Raw genomic sequence first — 19,874 nt, forward strand, 5'->3', positions numbered from 1 at the left:
TGGTTTACACCCCCCACCCCAAGATGCCCCCCCCCCCCCCAAATTGTATGTGAAATACCCATAATATTTACAAATATTGATCTGGAGTTATTAAATCTGAGATCAATCAGCACATTACTTTGAAAACAGAATAGGAGATCTTATTTCAAAGGCAAGCTCGCCTACAAACATGACACTTAATGTGAATTAAAGGGATATTGTGAAAAATCTGAGAAGCTCGACACTGACATTAAGTCTTTAACCTGGTGACCAAGGCCTTCGGGCTCCACGTCAAACCAGGAACTACTTTAGCAGTTTCAGACTCAGAGATCTGTTTAAATCTGAACCTGCAGCTAGAAACAAGTACCATGAAAACTACACCGCTGTGATTTCATCAACATCGAAATCAAAACAGTGGTCAAACAGGCTGTCTTCAGAATTTCATGGAATTCCAGTTTCTCTCAGAATCCCTCACCCCTCAATGGGATTATGCTGCCTAATAACTGGAAAACCATTATAATTTAATGGCACCAGGATGATTTTATGCCTATACCACTAACAGTAAGCCAATTCACGCATCCCTTTCCCTCATCATATTATCACAGTATTTAAGGAAATCTGAAGGCAGTAAAGTAACGGGCATGAGTTTAGAAAATTTGTGGCAATTATCTCATTTTAAATCCAATTAAATTGTTCCTAATTCTTACGGTATGGCAGAAGAAGGGAAAAAGAAAAAATTCTTTGCCCAAAGCATTCCTGGAAGTAAAATACTCTGAAATCTAGATGAAAGTAAAGTGGTTAAAATTCAAGCAGGGTGTCCTGGTTTCAGCTGGGATAGATTTAATTTTCTTCCTAGTAGCTGGTATAGTGCTGTGTTTTGGATTTAGGATGAGAATAATGTTGATAACACACCGATGTTTTAGTTGTTGCTAAGTAGTGCTTACACTAGTCAAGGACTTTTCGGCTTCTCATGTCAGCTGTTATCAATGACAGCCGAAACCAGGACACAGGGAACTACCTTATTAATAGGTATAAGAGCCATATTTCCCCTAGGAATAGGGATCAGTAATCCAAATGTATCATTTGCAGCTTTTACTGTTCAAAAAATTTAACTTTCTCTCTCAAACACAGATGTATTATTTAACAGATGTATAATATAAATGACAGCACATATGTACCTACTAGAAATGAAAGGGAAAGATTAAAGCTTAAAATTTTTGTTTTTACATTAGCATAGGTCAGAAATTTTAGGCAGTTATCTACATTAATGTAATTTCTTACCCTTTTATGTACCTATTCACACACAAGTATGTATTTACATTTATAAACAAAAATACTTTTGTGCTATAGAATCAATCTGGCACCTGACACAACCTCACAATCTTTGCCATCTTTTGCAATCTCATAAGCTACAGCTTCATGGCAAACTAAAACCTGCTTGTAGACTCTGAAAGCTGCAAGAAGAAAACTACAACAACAGGCACAAAAGTCAATCTGCTGGTTTACAATTAAGTAAAAAATTTTGGAGGCTAACTTTGTACCAGCTGGCTTTACCCTGGATCAGGTGTCATTTCTCCTCCCAGAGCTAAAACAAAACCTTAAAGCTGTCTTAAACTGCCTACCACATGGTCTCACTCATTTGAAAAAAATTTGGTAGTATTTCAGTACTTGATCTACATAAAATTTAGATGTCACTGCCCATGGCAGGGGGGTTGGACTAGATGATCTTCAAAGGTCCCTTCCAACGCAAACCATTCTATGATTCATTCTATGATTCTATTATATCATATGGTGACCTGCTGCAGTGCAGATGAAATGTTAAATGTCGTGAATTTGAAACCCCAGACACATCCCTGCAAAACAGTCAAAAGGACTGATCAAAAAAAAAGATGGCTGCAAAGTTCACCACAGAAAAAGGCCTTGCCTCATCCTCACACCCAGCACGCCTCCTTTCCAAAGGCTTGATACTAATGAAATAGAGAAAAGGACAAGGGGTAGTTCCCGGGGGGGGGAGGGGCAGAGAAAAACAAGAAGCACACCACATTAAAGGGAAGCCGGAGCAAAAATTGGGAAACGACAGCAAGTTAACAGCACAATGTATTACAGTACTTACCGTCACCAACCTCAAAGTCCTTGAATGCAAGTTCTGAACCTGAGTCATCAAGCAGGATTTCACCATTTAAGGTGAACATCATCGTGTGCTCATTCATGTCAACCATACATCCAACAACATCTCCTGCCAACCAAGAGCGGCCAAAATGCTCATTACCCTGATGCCACCGCTGTGCCTGAAAAGGATTAAAAGAACTTCAAGGAGTAATAGTGACAATGTATGTATTCCTCTCTCCCTTAGTGGTACAACTAATAATTAGCCCCCTCAATTAAGACAGCACTAAAATTAACACTGTCACAGCATACCATTCCAAAACTATGCCTGTGAGTACTCCAAGTTGACTTTGAAAATGGAAATCTGACAATTAACTTCCTGCAAGCATCCCTCACATCAGCATTGTAAAACGTTGCTAAGTGAGCTGACAGGGAAAATTGCTATTTCAACATTTTAGTAACAAGTAAGAGCATGGCTTATTTTTCTGCAGAAGCTCCATGAGAGACTTGTAATGAAAATAATATGCTATCAATTAATATGTTAAATAGCTGCTTCACAAACTTTTTTTAAGCAATTGCTTTTATTTAATCTAGTAGCCTATAAATTCATTGCTTCCAGACAAACTTCATTGTTTCCTTAAGTGCAATTCTAAAAATGTTGTGTACAAAATAAATTAAACTTCCTGCCATACCAGATTTTGGAAGGAACAGAATTGTGTGTGGATGGGACGAGCACTCTGGGCTTCTGATAGATTCCAGAGTAGCTGAGGGCATAATTAATGATTCCTATGACTGACCTTCAAGTCAAAGACTGCAAGGGCTTTAGATGGGGTCTTGGATTGGAATTCAAATAAATTAACATCTATTAAGCACTGTTGTAACACACATAAAACAAAGCAGTGTTAATAACAAATAGGTTCCCTACTCATATATTCCATCACAAGTAGATTTTTATCCTCTGTATCCTACAAGACAAATGAGCCTTTCTGTGTATCCTGAAGGTCAAAAGTTTTCTCCAACAAAGGAGAGAACCCATCAAAATCAAAGACAACAAAATAGTTTTGTGGATTGAGACCTAAAGGTCAAAACCTAAGATTCAGAAGGCAAACTACTACACAACTATTCTAGTAAAGACACAGGACTTGAACAGTTTACTTAAGCCAATCAGATATTTTACAAAACCAACTTTTCAGTTCTCTTAAGGCATCTTCTCATGTAATACAAGACTGGGAAAAAAATTAAAATCCAACAACATGAATAAAATACAGCTTGAGAGCTTGATCTGACCAGGAACAGCCAGGAATACTGTACACTTCTGTTACATATTGTAATAGTAATAAAGGAAATTACTTCAAACATCAGACAAAAGAAACATTTTGACATGAGTCATCAGTAGCCTTAACAGCAATTATGGTTTGGATAGCGGTTGCACTTGCCTTCATACTGAAATACAAAGTTTTAATGAGTCATTTAATCTATTCTGATGAAAATCAGTAACATATAAAATAGTTTGGTTTCCTGTATATTTTTACTACTAGATTTCAATCTGGCATTGTCTCATGCAGAGTTAAATTTGAGCAAAAATTACTGGTTCTATCATACTTCATTTACTCTAAACTGTAAGGATTTCCATGAAAAACTAGGTATACACTTTGTAACTTTTACATTCCTATAAAAAACTTGTATCAAAGTTTGCCTCAAACACTTACTGCTAATAATCTTAACCATATTTATTCCCTAATGGCACTTCTTACAGAGAGAACAACAGAGTAAAAATTTAAAGAAATGATTCATAGTTAACTACAGCTCTGCCAGTATTTTGAATTTCAGTAAGTCACTTAGATTTTCAATGCTTTATGTATATTGTACAAATACTGTGAAGCTGTGAAAAAAATTATAGAAATGCCAAACCCTGCTCACTATTTTTTCAGGTGACATTGATCCCCCTAGGCCCTCAAAGAGAAAGAGAAATAATTTCATAAAACACAAATGAAAGAAGAGAAGGCAACTAAGTTGAGGGAATGACACATGGAATAAGACGCAAAATTAAAAGTTTTGCAATCACACATATTATTACAGATAAACATATACAAACCTTAAAGCCATCAAAAACAAAAGCTTCTTCATCTGAGCCAAGTTCCTGATCTGGCAGACAACCTGGCCTGGTCCAGCCAACTCTCATGTCTCCTGCAGTAACTGCCTCAAACTCAAAGTACCACTTCCCAGCCTTCACTGCATAAGTCTTTTCTGTGCGGAAGATCCTGAATTTTTCCATTATCCCACTGCACACATCCAGTCTCGTCGCTGTAAGGTTTAAAAAATAAAAAAAAGTGAAGAAAAAAAACCCAACACAGAAAGTACTGTACTCAACTACTGACAAAACGAAGGCATTGAAAACAAAAGGCAAAGGAATCCCTCTGAGCATAGGCATGCAAAGAAGAAAGTGCCTGCAGAACAGCCTTACAGTGAAAGCACCCTTGCCCATTCTGGGGAATCAGCATGTTTGGGTACCTCTCTGAAATGATTCTATGCTAATTCATCTAGCATGGGGGGGGGCAGGGGAGGAGAACTTAGAAGTCTGCGTGCAGTTACCAGGCTACGATCCTCATTGGGATCACAGAAACATGGTGGGATAAATGATACAACTGGAGTATTGCAATGGATGGATACATGTTTTTTAGGAAGGACGGGCTGGGAAGGTTATGAGAAAGAGTTGCCCTTTATGTGAGAGAGCAGCTGGAACACATGGAGAACTGCCTTGGGATGGTTCAGGAGCCAGTTCAGAACTCATGGGTCAAGATATGCAGGCAGACCAATATGGGTGCTGTAGTGGAGTACCCCAGGCGTACTGGAGTCTACAGGGGTATTGAAGCCAGTGCTGTTTGACATCTTCATTTATGACCTGGATAATGGAACAGAGTACACCCACAGCAAGTCTGCAGATGACACAAAACTGGAAAGAGCAGCTGATGCACCAGACGGTTGTGCTGCCTTTCAGAGGGACCTCAACAGGCTGGAGAATTGAACTGAGAGGAATCTCATGAAGTTCAACAAGGGGAAATGCAGTCCTGCAGCTGGGGAGGAATAACCCCAGCCAACAGAATACACTGGGAGCTGAGCAGCTGGAAACCCGCTCAGCAGAGAAGGACCTCGGGGTCCTGGTAGACAAGTGGAACATAAGCCAGTAATGTAGCCTCTCATCAAAGAATGACAGAAGTATCCTGGACTGCATAAGGAACAGCCTTGCCAGCAGGTCCAGGGAGGTGATCCTTCCCCTCTACTTAGAATCATAGAATCATTTAGGTTGGAAAAGACCTTTAAGATAATAGAGTCCAACCATTAACCTAACGCTGCCAAGTCCACCATTAAACCATGGCCGTAAGCGCCACATCTACACGTCTTTCAAATACCTCCAGGGATGGTGACTCAACCTGGGCAGCCTGTTCCAATGCTTGATGACCCTTTTGGTGAAGAAATACTAGCGAGGACACATCTGGAGTGCTGGGTCCAGTTCTGGGCTCACCAGTGCAAGGAAGACACCGACTTACTGGAGCAAGAATAGCACAGGGCCATAAAGATGAGTAAGGGGCTGGAGCATCTTTCTTATGAGGAGGGGCAGAAAGAGCTGGGACTGTTCAGCCCAGAGAAGAGAATGCTCAGGGGGAATCTCATTTATGAGTGTAAATACCTGGTGGGAGGGAATGAAGAAGAGGGACACAGACTCTTCTCAGTGGTGCCTAGTGACAGGACAAGAGTCAATGGACACAAGTTAAAGAAACTTGAAATTCCATCTGAACACAAGAAAACGCTTTTTACTGTGAGGGTGGTCAAATACTGGAACAGGTTGCCAGAGAAGTTGTGGGGACCCCATCCTTGGAGATAATCAAAACCCATCTGACATGGTCCTGGACAACCTGCTTTAGCTGACCCTGCTTGACCAGATGATCTCAAGAGGTCCCTCCCAACCTCAACAGTTCTGTGATTCTATGAACTGGGCTCTCAGTTATTTTAAACAAAACAAAAACACCAAACATACAAACCCCAACAAAATACAGACCAAATTAATCTTCCAATCACCATAAAAGACAAACATTTGAGACAAGATTCCTCAACTGAGACATCTTCTTTACTTAGAGATTGCGATCAGTTCACCTAGTCTTCTCATTTATATTCTAAAAGTCAGATTTCTTAGGTATGTCATTGTTATAAAAATTTATTACTATATTTCTCAGTTATTATAATAAATAATAGAAGGAAGGTTGTGATTTAGATGTTTTTGCAGAAGCAATGGAAAATGGAGGATAGGAATCATAAAAGGAAGTTTTGCATGAAGCTTTAACAACAACAAAAATCCCAAAGTGATTATAACTCCTGCTTCAGGAAAAAATATATTAACTTCTGTCAAGATAAAGGGTAGCAAGTCTGGAAAGAATAAGGATGCCCTTAAGGAGGGCATAAAAGTAGTTCGAGGCAAGGCAAGTTACTGTTCAAGAACAAAGGAAAACCTAGTCACAGCCAAGGTACTATTTAGAAAATATTATTTAGCTAGTGAAATAACAGAAATAACAAGATGTCAAGTTTGAATTGTGTTGACTATTCCCCTTTATTCTCTCTCAAACTGTTGAAGAGAGAGTCAGATGACTATGAGATTTCATAGAGGGCCTTAAAAACTGCCACTTCTCACTTCAAAGTTACTGTTTGTCAATTGTCAAGCTGAGATGAAGGAAAAGAGCTTGTTCACATTTCTTGTCTAGTGCAGTGGAGTGTAAAATAAATTAACATTAACAGCTGTGTGAAAACAGAAGTTTTCACGGACACTGATTCATTTGGTTAAGTATCTGTAGCATGATCATACGTGCTTATCTAATCATAGCTTACTATGCTTCATTCCAAAATTCTCTTAATTGTAAGTGATTCATAACAAGCTAGTTTAAAAGTGTTTAAGTTAAAATTCACTCTTTGTCAGGTAATTATAAGTATCTTTTCTCAAAGACCAAAACGGCTACATGAAGAGTTTCAAAGGAGGCTAAAGTTAAACTTTGACAAATGCAGCTTGTTTCTTCTAAATGTGTTCACTGATTCTCTTACTCCATGAAAGAATAATGGCATAAAAAATATTGAAAAAATATAAGCTGGGTTGTTATTGGGCTGCTTCAGAGACAGAGGAGAAAAGAAACCTCAAGCGAAGGGTAAAAATGTAAAGACGGTATTCTGTCTGCTCTGTAACAGCAGTAGAAACAAGCTTAGTTTGTGCCTCCCATTTCTGCTTTATAACATCTGTGGAATGTTTAAGTGAAGATTTTTAAATGGAGAAAAAGTATGCTGGTACATGTACCACTTTGAGACACATAAATAAATCTATTTTCCCCTTTTTTCTTGACAACTAACAAACAATAAAGTTTTGGACTTGGATCTCTAAGCTCTGATCCAACTCTCCATCTATCCATCCCAGTTCCCTTGTGGGTTACCCCGCTCCTTTGCTCCCACTTCCTCTCTTTTCCTGTGTTATCCCACCATCCATTCCAGATCAATCTGTTCCAATAGAAATGTACTTTTGTTTCTGTCATTCACAAAAACACAAATTGTAGACTCACCTACTTCCCTAATTTTCTTCTTTCCCTCACTGCACTGAACATACTGTCTTGAAAAGATGCCTTTATTGATTCATCTACAGCCATGTGGCATCCACTTACTACCTATGGAAAATGTTCTCAGAAATTGCCTAAGAACATTTACTCATGAATACTAGTTGAATACTCATAAGTTTACTTGGTGCCTTCGAGATGGCCAAACCTAACATCCTTTTAAACACTTTTAATCCTATCTTCTTTCTGCTTTCCTTCAATATTTTATATCAGTATATAGTAAGTTTTCCCTCCCTGAGCTGTCTTTCACTACTCCACATATTTTTTATTTACATACAAACCTCCTGCGCTGTTCCTTACTTATTTTATTACACAGTCCTACAGTCTGTTTCTGACACTTCTTTCCAAGACCTTACTATCAATTCAAACCATAAGGTAGCTTGAAATGACAAAAATCACACTTTAAAAAGATGAAAAAGATGAGAACAATGTCACAAAGCACAAGAAGTAATGCTGAATCAAACCCTTGATCTTTCTTCTGTAAACTACTCTATTCTCCGGTATTTTATACAGTTTTCTTTCCATTAATCAAATCACATAACTCAGGGATCACTCTGACTCTTTTTCTCAGATTAGGAAAAAGAATGCTTAAAGCATTCTGGATCTTCTTCCACAAATTTGCAAGGTATTAAAGCCTGCGCAGCTTTTGGAAATTCAATACTCCAGTCTGACCACTATAATTCCTCCTCTTTCTGAATTTCTTATAAGCTCAAATACATCTGCACCTACCTGTCTGTTTGTTAGACTGTATTAAGAACCTCTCCCTTCCTCTTCTGTTTTCTCAGCCACATCAAGGTCCACATTTCCAATATTATCTTGAATAGCCTATAAAATCACATCCCTCAGAACTTACTATCACTTCTCATGCCACCAAATGCCTGACTTCAGTTAGGTCAGGCTCATTAAGTTTCCTGTAAGAAACCCTGAACTCTTTGCCACATAATTCTGTATCAGTAAATTTTTCTCTTTGATGGTCTACACAATTAATGCCTTAAAAACACTTTTGAAGACCCTCAATACCTCAACCTATTGTGAGGAGGAGGAGGAGGAGGAGATGAACAGGAGACAACACACCACAAAGCATGGGAACTGAGAATTTGTTGCCTTTTTAGATTCTAAGTAACCTAATCCTTTCTAGATTCTAAGCAATCTCAAAAATACAGCTGGTGTGGGAAACCAGTAAATAATAATAATAATAATAATAATAACAACAACAACAACATTAAAAATGACCCTATACAGCTTTGTAAATCAATGTTTAAAATAAAATTAATCAACGGAGATGCAGAACACCACTAGAGGGCTCTAAATCCTTTAAAAACAGTATGGATTTTGGCTGATGAAAGGAGTTCCCTATGACATGTTTTATACATCTCAAAAACTTGAGAGGCTCATAAACTGTAAAACCTAAATCCCCAAAATGAGTACAAAAATCTTTTGCTGAATGCAATTCCAGTCTTGTTCAAGACAGACCAGTTTGTGGGACACTGTTCTGCAGTTCCTTTCCTCTGGGAATTTTGCAACAGGATTGATGACACCTTTCAGATGCAAGGATTGCAGTTGTGTTGTTTACATTTCATTAGCAACTCCATACACAGAACTATCTCAAGGATCTCTGCATTGTAAGGAAAAAATAAAATTTTCCAGCAGCTCATTCACAAGGAAAGGCAGGGGCACATGGTTCTCAGAGATGTAAACGAGGAAAGGGGATTAATATTGTTTAGTGAGATTTGGAGGAAATTGTGGAAAATGAGCGTGACCTCTCTTCCTCTCACCCTACACCACCAGACAGCCCCTTTATCTTCATAAGAGGCAAAAGCCAACCCACTTTCTCAGAACCAAGCAGAATCCATGCTTGCTCTCTCTACGCAGCATCTCCTTCCCACAGTGGGAGGGGAAGAAATTACAAGATTATGCAGCATCCTTAAACTCTCCTGACTTGGCATAGGCAGATTTAACAGTGAGACCATGGCATTTTGCCACCAACACAATCTACTCCACTAAGAAACAGATTGTTTTGCCCATTCAGCAATCCAGCCTTGTTACACACTCATGGTATCAGTGATGCCTCGTATTTAAAAGTGTAATTTAATAGCAGCCTCTCATAAAAGCTGAGGATGAGAGCATGCATGTGCTTTTGAAAAGAAATTGCAAATGGCAAGTTCCCTGTGTATGTTTTGAGTATGAGTTAGATCTGCAGAAATGCTTTACTGAAGGTCTATGGCCTAAATAGGTCTAAATTTAACAATAATATCACTATATAAAGCAGGAAAAATAATCATTTATTAATCAATATATTGATAGGATAAGGTTTAGACATATTCCTCAACTTTTCATCACTTTGCTGAGATTATAAGGATCTAAGTTTCAATTTTGATTTGATTATTCCATTTCCAGATCTCCAAATGAACTTCTAGAATACGGCTGCTGAGGGGTTATATCTATTATGTTACCATTTCCTTTCCGTATGTGCAGAGTGTTCCAGAATGACAGTACAGTACCAAGAATATCCCTGTCTTGTGTTCTGTTACAACTTGATCTCAGCATGACAGAAAACTGTTGTTTTAAAAGCCAAAATCTATAAGAGAATTTTATTTGTACATTATGTCTCCTGATTTCTTTTACTTTCTTAATATTTTATATTCTGCAGTTACTGAGGTAAATGTTGTGCACTGTTTCTTTAAAACTTGTTTATTAAAAGTTTATATAGCTTTCCACAGGTTTTTTTTGTTTAGGATGTCTCAAACTCAAACTATACATGCTGAAAATACTGCCCGCAGTATCAATAAAATATTCCATCTGGCAATGATGCAAATTCAAAGAAAACATTTGTAAGAAGTTAAAATTTACTTACAGTCTATTCAGCTTCAAAGACCTGAGAAAGTCCAGGAAGCTTAAATGCTCTAACAAACTATCTAATTCTAGACTTCCAGTTTGGCATTCACAGGAATTTGGTTTGTAGGCATTCATCTTTGAAAGTTTCATCTTGTAGCTTTAAGTGTTTAAATACAAGATTGTGCATGAACCGTAGAATTCTTCATTATTTAGAGTTAAAATTGCAGGAATATAAAATTCACATCTACTGCATTTACATATGATCTTTCTCTTAGCAATTTTGCTATTCTGTCTTGAAATAACAAATACAGTACTAATTAAAAAGTTTTTAATTAAAAACTCAATTTTAGATTGGGGAACTTCACATATTTATGCACATATTAAAAATGTAACCATACATTTTCTTCCCTGGCATGAGGCCATATATTGAGCAAGCATATATTTCTTTATTTTCTGTATTTTAGGGTTGTGTCTTGTAGTATTCACAATCCTGATTTAAATTTCTTAAGCTTTTAATTTTGATTCATCTGAACTATCAAATCTACAAAATGAACAGTGAAAGGAAGTGTACGAAATACAGAGAAACTGTATCACTGATTTAAAATGTAAAAATGTTTCATTTTGTAATTCTTCATTTGAGGCCACAGGACAATAAAAGGAAACAATACGGAAAGTAAGATCAAAGGGAAATATAAACAACAAAAGATGGAGAAAAGCACCTATTAGCTTTGAAGACACTGTACCTGTTAAGATTGTTTTATTGGACCTACAAATCTAGTACTGGAGTGAAATATTCTAATTTTTTTTTTTTTTAGAAGATCAAAACAACAAAATTAATTACCATGATCTTGATCAGGAGCTTCCAGGTTGTAACCATAGCCTAGCAGGGTGCGGACTGCTTCCCGAAGACTGTCTTTGTTTGACTTCTTTGTCCTATCATCCAAAAGAGCATAAGGTACCAGGCGAGGATTTCGTCGATTTTTCACATCCTGCGTTAAGTATGAAAAATCAATTCAATTTCAGAATGTCTTAAAGACAAAATTCTGCTATAGCAGCAGTATAAAAATTACTATTTATACCAACTGAAATCATGGAACTGCAAATACAGCAAGGATTCAAAGAAGTTGCAATAGTCTAGAAACTAGTAACAATACTGAATTTCCTAAAAAAGCAATTAATACACAAATAAACGAAACTGCGTGGCTTATACCCGCATTCACTTTCTATCAAATTTACTTACGGGACAACAATACAAACAACAAGAACAAGGATAAAGGCAAAGTTTGACTGAAAAGTCAAAGGGATTATATTTTGTACACTGTTTATGAAGCAGCTACTATAACAAGAAGCTAGTACATAACTAAAGCTCAGAGATATTACTGTACCACAAATATATAGCCTTTTTTTAATTATAGCACTATACAAGATATATAAAAACCCCAAAGAATATACAAGATATAAACAAAAGAACAAGATAAAACACTAATAAAAGAATATTAATAAATACGTGCAATATTAATTAATAAATAAAAAAATAGATAACAAACCTGTGCCTTACTATGTTAAATACTTAAAACGCATTTTTCAAAAATAAAGGGTCTTGTAAGAATATGATGAATGTGCTTAATGTGCAGAATTTTTGTAATAGGTAATTTAACGTAGCCTCTCCTCCAGCTGAAATTAATGTATTGGTAAGGTTTAATCTTTGCATTTTAGATTTATTAACACAACATCGATTAGGTTTTCCTCTACTGCAAAATTCTTGTTTGAAAGCATTGATTAACTGGATTATTTATATGACTAACAAAACTTTTAGTGACTAATAGAATTGTTTTCTTGTCTACATTTTCTTCTCACATCCTGTCAGTATTTCTTGGCAGTGAGCGAAAACATTCAAAGAACTCTCCATGTTCTTCCTAATATCTTATTTTAATAAATAAAGACTGGACAGACAAAAAAATACTTGCTGTTTGTTCTCTTGGATACAAATACCAAAGACATTGAGAGGCTTTTATGATTGGTCAGACTTACTAAGAAGTGCAAAAATAGTCCCTATTATTTTAGAAAACAGTGCCTATAGTCAAAGTATCTTACTTCTTTTATGGCATTACAGTTCTACTTTTAAGAATGTGTGTGGTTTTCATTCTACCTTTGCAAGCAGAAAAGAAATGGCACATCCATTCTGACAAATACTTGCAGGCATCTTTTCTTGTCCTTTAAATGCTTAGATACAAGGCTATCTGCCTTTTGCCTTATCATGGTGAGTAAATATTAAAGTGCAGTTATTAACCAGTGTTTGATGAAATCTGGTCCTACCAGTGATCCTTCTAGGAGAAGAAATACTACAGGACAAACATTACCTATATGCTAAAAGGGCTAACAGAAAGATAAAGATAATGCATTGCTGGGGACACATATTACTACACCATATCAGATCTAGTTATATTCAGTGGGAAGAACAGTGACAGGGCCAACACAAGGACCATTTGAAGGGACTACTTTCCATATTTATTCCAAACACTTGAGTTGACATCCCCTTTTTTCTAATATTTAATTTGGTAGATGTGGAAAAGGGCTGCTTCCAGAACAGAATGGACCAAACAAATGCTGAAGTAAATGTTATAAGGAATTATTATTTGATCTAAGAATATTCAAATTAACATCAGAGATGAAACACCATGGGTTTAATTATTTGTCTTGGAAAACACTGTATGTCCAAAAGATATCATGAAGTACTGTCTTTAAAAATATGAATCAGAAGTTTGGAATAACAATTATGTAACTTCTTATGCATGATACACAGTTAGACTAATGCACTGGTAATTGTCATAGCAACCATTAACACACATTAACATACTGGCAATTAGCTGATAACAATGTATGATAATGAAATATAGTATAAGTCCTTTTAAAACTGTCTAAGCACAAAATCAGAGTGAGCGAAAAAAAGCATAAAGAAATCATAAGTATTAAACGACCTTGATTCTACAATATTTTTTTCCTTGGGTCTGATTTTATTTAATATTGTGACCTTTTTCACCCATTCAAGACTTCGGCTACTTCTTTAAATACAAATATGAGAAGGAATTTTTCTTTTAATAATTTTGTTCTTTTTTTTCTAAATTTTGAATGCTTTACTTATTGCTGAATTAAGAACTCATCCTAAGTTTTTGTACTAACGGTCTTCTGCACCTTTGTGGTTTAAGTGTAGCTAATCAAGAGAATGATCTTATACAGTGATTGAGCTTTGCACAGTCACAATCAAGTCAACAAGAAAACTGATTAGCTAAGAATGGTAATTTTTATCAAGTACATTTGCAATTCGTACATAGACTTAATTCTTCCTATTCACTACAGAAAACTTATTGTTTTATATTGTAGACTGTTAAAAGAAGGAAAACTCAGCCTAAGTTTTTAATTTTTTGCCAGAATTTTCTAGGTTTGACAGTCTAATGCTTCATCAGAAGACTGTGTTTTGTATAGAGTTTGTCCGGCAACTACTTGGTCTCCAAGTCATTTGAAAGAAAAAGAAAAGCAGATCTCCTCCAGAAGACAAAAAAAACCCAAACTTAAGCTTGTTGACAAGATTCTGTTTAAAATGGTTTGTCTGGGTAGCACACATGAAGTTTATATAATTCTTTGGGTTTGAATTCAGAACCTATAATATCACAGAAAAAAAAAAGGAAAAAAGCCTATATATTTTATTACACAACTTTCTCTTCCTTTAATGTAACACAAACATTGCATTAGTCATTTAGAATTTAATTTGGAGTTACTCAAGTAAAAGAAAGCATTGCAACCATGAAAAGTTGGAATGCTTGGCAGAATGTGCCCTGACTATAAATGGAAGGAATTAATAATAAATAATGCTAAACTTGAGTGATGTAACACTGACCATGAAAAGTCAGTATTACTTTATAGTGTATACTACAGATTTTGCTACATACAGCAAATGACAGACAAAGAATTATCTGAATCAGCACACATATAGTTATTTGTAGGGTATAAATGGATTTGAAATAGGCGATAATTGGTCAACAATGGCACTAACTGAATATAGCTCTTAAAAGTAATAGAAAAGAACTACAGAAAAAGGTACCTAAACGCACACACCAACAAATATCAACAAGCCTTTTAAAACTTCCATTACAGGTAATGAACACTGCTGCAAGATAATTCACAGAGGAAACACAGTGGGAGCTGAGAGGTGCAGAACTGCATTCATTCGTTCAGTGAGTGCATCACGTAGCACACTGGATCTAGCAACTGGTCTTGCAACTTGCATAGACAGATGTAAGAGTAAGAACGAAACAAGGCCGCACCTCGAATACTGTGTTCAGTTTTGGGCCCCTCACTACAAGAAGGATGTTGAGATGTTGGAGCGTGTCCAGAGAAGGGCAATGAGGCTGGTGAGGGATCTGGAGAACAAGTCTTATGAGGAGCGGCTGAGGGAGCTGGGGTTGTTTAGCCTGGAGAAAAGGAGGCTGAGGGGAGACCTCATCGCTCTCTACAACTACCTGAAAGGAGGTTGTAGCGAGGTGGGTGTTGGTCTCTTCTCCCAAGTAACTGGCGAAAGGACGAGAGGAAATGGCCTCAAGTTGCGCCAGGGGAGGTTTAGATTGGATGTAAGGAAAAATTTCTTTACTGAAAGAGTAGTTAAACATTGGAAGAGGCTGCCCAGGGAAGTGGTTGAGTCACCATCCCTGGAAGTATTTAAAAGACGGGTAGATGAGGCGCTTAGGGACATGGTTTAGTGGGCATGGTGGTGTTGGGTTGATGGTTGGACTCGATGATCTTGGAGGTCTCTTCCAACCTTAATGATTCTATGATTCTATGATTCTAAGAGGACTCAATATACTGTCTACAGCAGCATAGAAAACCATAGTCAAATTCTATAAGCAGCCCTAAAAGAAAAACCTATTAAAGATAGTGTGTGTAATAAAGTTGTATTCTTCAGAAGTAATTCAGTAACAAAAACCAAAGCCTCATATAAACCTCTAAAAGACATCTGAAATGATAAAGCGTAATATAGTTCTCAGAACTATAAATGTGATACTGCAAACCCGTGCACTCCTGGGCCTCCCCAAAGCTCTGAGAAGTTCAGGAACAGCACAGATCACTAGACTAAAAGGAACAAAAAGACACCAGAAACATACATAAATAAGTGCCTATCAAAAAGACAGACAGGAAAAGACTGAAAAATGAAAACACAGACTAGAAAGAGTGCAGGAAAAACATGATAATAATTTAAGGGGATCCTAAATTTCGTGATTTAAAGTGTTAGAGCTGTACAGATAGATATTCTGTGTGGTACTGAAATGATTTTGTTCCCATAACCAAGGCTGTTAAAGGACAAGCACAAAGCAAATGTATTTCAGCACATATTCAGTGAGACAGACGTGCTCTTGTTTTCCTGGCTTCATTTTGCACCATTAGAAAACACTCATTCCACAGCTGTGAATTGACTCTGCTTGCTGCCACGTCTGTGGATCTTGCACTTCCACAAAGATTTCTGAGCAATTGCCACAACAAATGCTACTGGTGAGCTTGCCAGCAATGCTGTCAGAAACCCAGCTCAGTGAGCCACGGTGTGAGTGTGCAGCAGACACACTGTGAACAGGATCATTTACCTACACCATACGTTCCATATCTTGTTATCCAGACGTCCAGCTTTTCTGCACTTATCATTACAGCTCATGTTTAACCATAAACCATTAAAAATTATTTTATAGGGGTAAAAGGAAAAATGTAATTCTAAATTGGTATTTAGTAAGTAGGTCATTTCAAGATTCCAGAGTCATTAAAACTGGAAAGCACAATAAAGTCCTCATGAAGCCATATTCTTGGCAATGTTAACAAATATCCTAAATATATCCACCCAAAGCAGAGGTTGTGTTCATAACCTGGCATACTAGCAGCTGAGTTCTGTCCTTAAAAGTATGTGTATCCTTAGAAGTATGTGTACAGCTTCTACCGTCTTCACTGAGGACCGTACCCATATGGAATGCCTGGCAGAATGTGCCCTGACTACAAACGGAAGGAACTAATATATCAGTATAAATAATATAAAATGTGAAAGTGAGGTAACGTAAGTAGTTTTTACAAGGACAAGATGCCTTTTTATATATATATAATGACAAAATAAGTGACAAGCTTTCAACTTGTGATTTTTCCCATATGTCCATATTTCCTCAGTCTGAATTTCCAGAACAGTGCCACTCTTGCATTGCAGCACTAGGCAGTCTGAGAAGACCAACTCCTGATCAAATAGTGATTTCATATGCTTTCTACAAAAACCTAAAAAAAGTAAGATCCTGACTTAAAAAGACCAAACTGTCTTGCATTTTCGGCCAACGAGAAATCAAACTTGATAATTGCTTCACAGTCCTGACTAATTATCCTAGGACAGGAAGTGCAGAGCATCTTTTTTAAGATGCTCTTCACACAGTGGGAAGAACTTTCTAGGTTGTTGATTCTTCTAACCAATTGCTAAAGCTCTGGGGGTTTTTAGTATTTTTTTTTTCTCAATATAAATGAGGTTTCTGACTGTTAGGTTCTTCAGCCACAAGACACAATACAACATGAAGAAAAAGCAAGACACCTTTTGACTAAGCTATCTGCATATGTGACAATGCATATAAGCAAAATTTGAAAGTCAGAATCTCTGGCTGTGACCCCCACAATCAGTGGGAAGACCTAAAAGTCATGTATTCAGGAAGGGGGAGGGGGTGGCTAATGTACTTCAAATTATTTTCATTTGCTTTCTGATCTCTAAGCTTGACTCTTTTCTCTCTCTTTCTGTCTTTTCCTTACTTATATAAAAGTTGAGATTCTCCTGTATACATGACATCACACCTTTATGAACGTCAACCAATATTGTAAGTTCATGGATAAACTTATGCGAGTTCTGAGTATTTTCCATTTGATGGTAAACGCGTCATTCTATACTTCAATGCTATCTTTCAATCAGCTTGTTATAAAAAATTCCTTAAAAATACCCAAACAAAATCTCAGGTAATTATGATAGGACATAATGTCAAAATCCATACATGTAAAAATAATTACAAAAAAAAAAAAGCCCTCTCATAGAACAAATGTGATTATTTTAATTGACTTACACCAAGGCTAAATTGCTCCTTTGCCTGGATCTATCTCCCTTATCTGTCTTTGATCATTTACCATTTCCCCAGTTCAGAGAAGACCAACCTGCAGGCAACCACGTTCTCCCTTAAAGGGACACTGTCAAGTATTTTCATACTGATTTTACGCTTGCTTTTCCACTTACCCTTGCTGTTTAATACGTTCTTTTAAGCAGAAATATGTATTTTTCCTACCTGTTTTGTTCCGTCTGCTCCTTTCATGGAGCAATAAGCTACTGCAAGTCTCTCCTACTAAAAAATACTTACTTGTTTGTGATCAGTGTCATCACAGCTGTCAGCACAGTTCTGGGAACAGGATTTATTAGTTAACTTGTGCTCCCTCTGCTGGCTGGCTGGTTGGCTCTGCAGCAGCAGAACAAAAATACTGTGTATAGTCATGCAGGAAGAACAGCTATCTCTTGTTAAGAAAAAATCCTGACAAGCAGTGGTGGATTTAGAAGAAAAAAAAAATAAATCTAGAACTTGGAAGGCATTTTCCCCACCAGGTTGTAACAGGAAAGAAATGGTTTATACATGAACTACTTGACAGTATCCCTTTAATTTTTTTATATTATATAATCCCAAAATGATGAAGCGCTCATGATGGAACATACCTACTAGATCATCTAATCCATCCTACAGCCACAGCACGATTGCTGTTTAGAACATATTTTCCAGTGATTAGTTCTTCTACTTTCAAACATCTGTAAGCTTCTTTCCCTTAGGAAACTATTTCATAGCTCTACAAGATCTGTTTGTAGTACTGTACAGCATAACATCATGTCACTTTATTACAGTACTGTAACATGTCACAGTAATATGATGGGATGACAAAATGTAGCCCATGAAACAAACCCATTGTTGGAGTCAAGCAGAAGCACATAGCAGTGTGGACAACAGCTAGCAGCTTGCCATGTGATATGTATGTCAGCTAAATGAGAAGCATCTTTGCACTGCACCCAGAAAGGAGCACCTTGCTATTCTGCTCTCTTCTTTTGACTTTTAGTGAATGGTATTTGTTATCTGCACATTGTAAGCACTCTTGGAACTCAGTTGTCTGTCTTCTCTCCAGAAGAAAATAAACTTAATTATTTGAAAAGAGAAAAATAATTGAATTAAGAGGAAATCAACATCAACACCCCAAGCATGGCAGCTTCTACGGGACATGCTATTGGTGGGAAAGTTTTCAAGGACATCATCTACCTGTTTCACCATACATGAGACTACTGTAATTTGTCTGCCAAAAGTAAGAGAGTAAAGGAGACTGCTGATCTTGTTGATCTGTTTCCTGAAGGTCATGAATATTCCTGAGCTCTTGATGATCTTTAACAACCATCCTCTGCTGAAAGCATAACTGTGACACTGTTCACTACACCATTGTGTTACATTCTCAACAACAGTGCCCCACTCAGCACACAAAAGTCTTCAGTCGGTTTGAATGAATCAGACCCAACAAAATATTTGGATGTTTAAAGCAGAAGCACCCAAGACTGCAAAACCCCAATTAAGTGGCTTTCCAACTCCAAATGTGTTCAGCTTCATAGGCACTTAAGCTTTTTCCTTTTAAATTCTCCAGGTTCTTTTTTGCATGCCCATAATTGTCTTTGCCTTAGTAAGTAAGAACAGTTCAATACTGATCATATGCGTAAGACCAGTCAAGATTTAGAGGAGAAGCATTTATCTAAATCTCTTTCAGAGCACAACCTGGTAGTCAAAATCAGAGCTGATTCACACTGACTGCTTAAAACATCTCCAAAAACCTAACTAGGGGCCACCAATTTATTTTAAAACTTAGCAGGTCTAAGCGATACTGATAACCCCTTTATATGACAACTTGTCCTTGGCCATCGAAATGGATTTAGATACCTAATTCCTATTTGTCCAGTTAGATATCTTGGAGGATATAGGTGTCAATTTTTAAAACACTTGTGGAAAATGGGTAATGCACAGTTCAGTAATTACAAGACTAAGGGGTTCAAAACTACACCTCTATCTTCCACAAGTTTTCTCACACCAGACCGTAAACTGTAATAAGTAAGCGCAGATTTAATTTGCGTGTTGAGCTTTCTCATCCAGCAAGCAGGGCATTTATTAGAAAGGGAGTCTAGGGGAGGCCCGAGTTCCAAGGCTGACCCTCAGGACAGTATTTTAAAAGTCAGTAGATAAAATA

At 37.0% G+C, this 19,874-nt stretch overlaps 1 protein-coding gene across 1 annotated transcript in view; it reads right to left on the reverse strand.

The window, feature by feature from the left end:
* RYR2 (ryanodine receptor 2 (cardiac)) overlaps positions 1-19,874 on the reverse strand; it is a 338,959-nt gene that overhangs the window by 163,610 nt on the left and 155,475 nt on the right. Inside the window, exons 28-30 of the mRNA XM_009329215.1 lie at positions 11,407-11,554; positions 4,181-4,389; positions 2,093-2,267 (exon numbers count right to left, since the gene is read on the reverse strand). Of these exons, the coding sequence (XP_009327490.1) occupies positions 2,093-2,267; positions 4,181-4,389; positions 11,407-11,554 (532 nt within the window). The remainder of the gene's footprint in view (positions 1-2,092; positions 2,268-4,180; positions 4,390-11,406; positions 11,555-19,874) is intronic.

The sequence above is a fragment of the Pygoscelis adeliae genome, unplaced genomic scaffold (genome assembly GCF_000699105.1).
Source record: "Pygoscelis adeliae isolate BGI_AS28 unplaced genomic scaffold, ASM69910v1 Scaffold77, whole genome shotgun sequence".
NCBI classification, from domain to species: Eukaryota; Metazoa; Chordata; class Aves; order Sphenisciformes; family Spheniscidae; genus Pygoscelis; species Pygoscelis adeliae.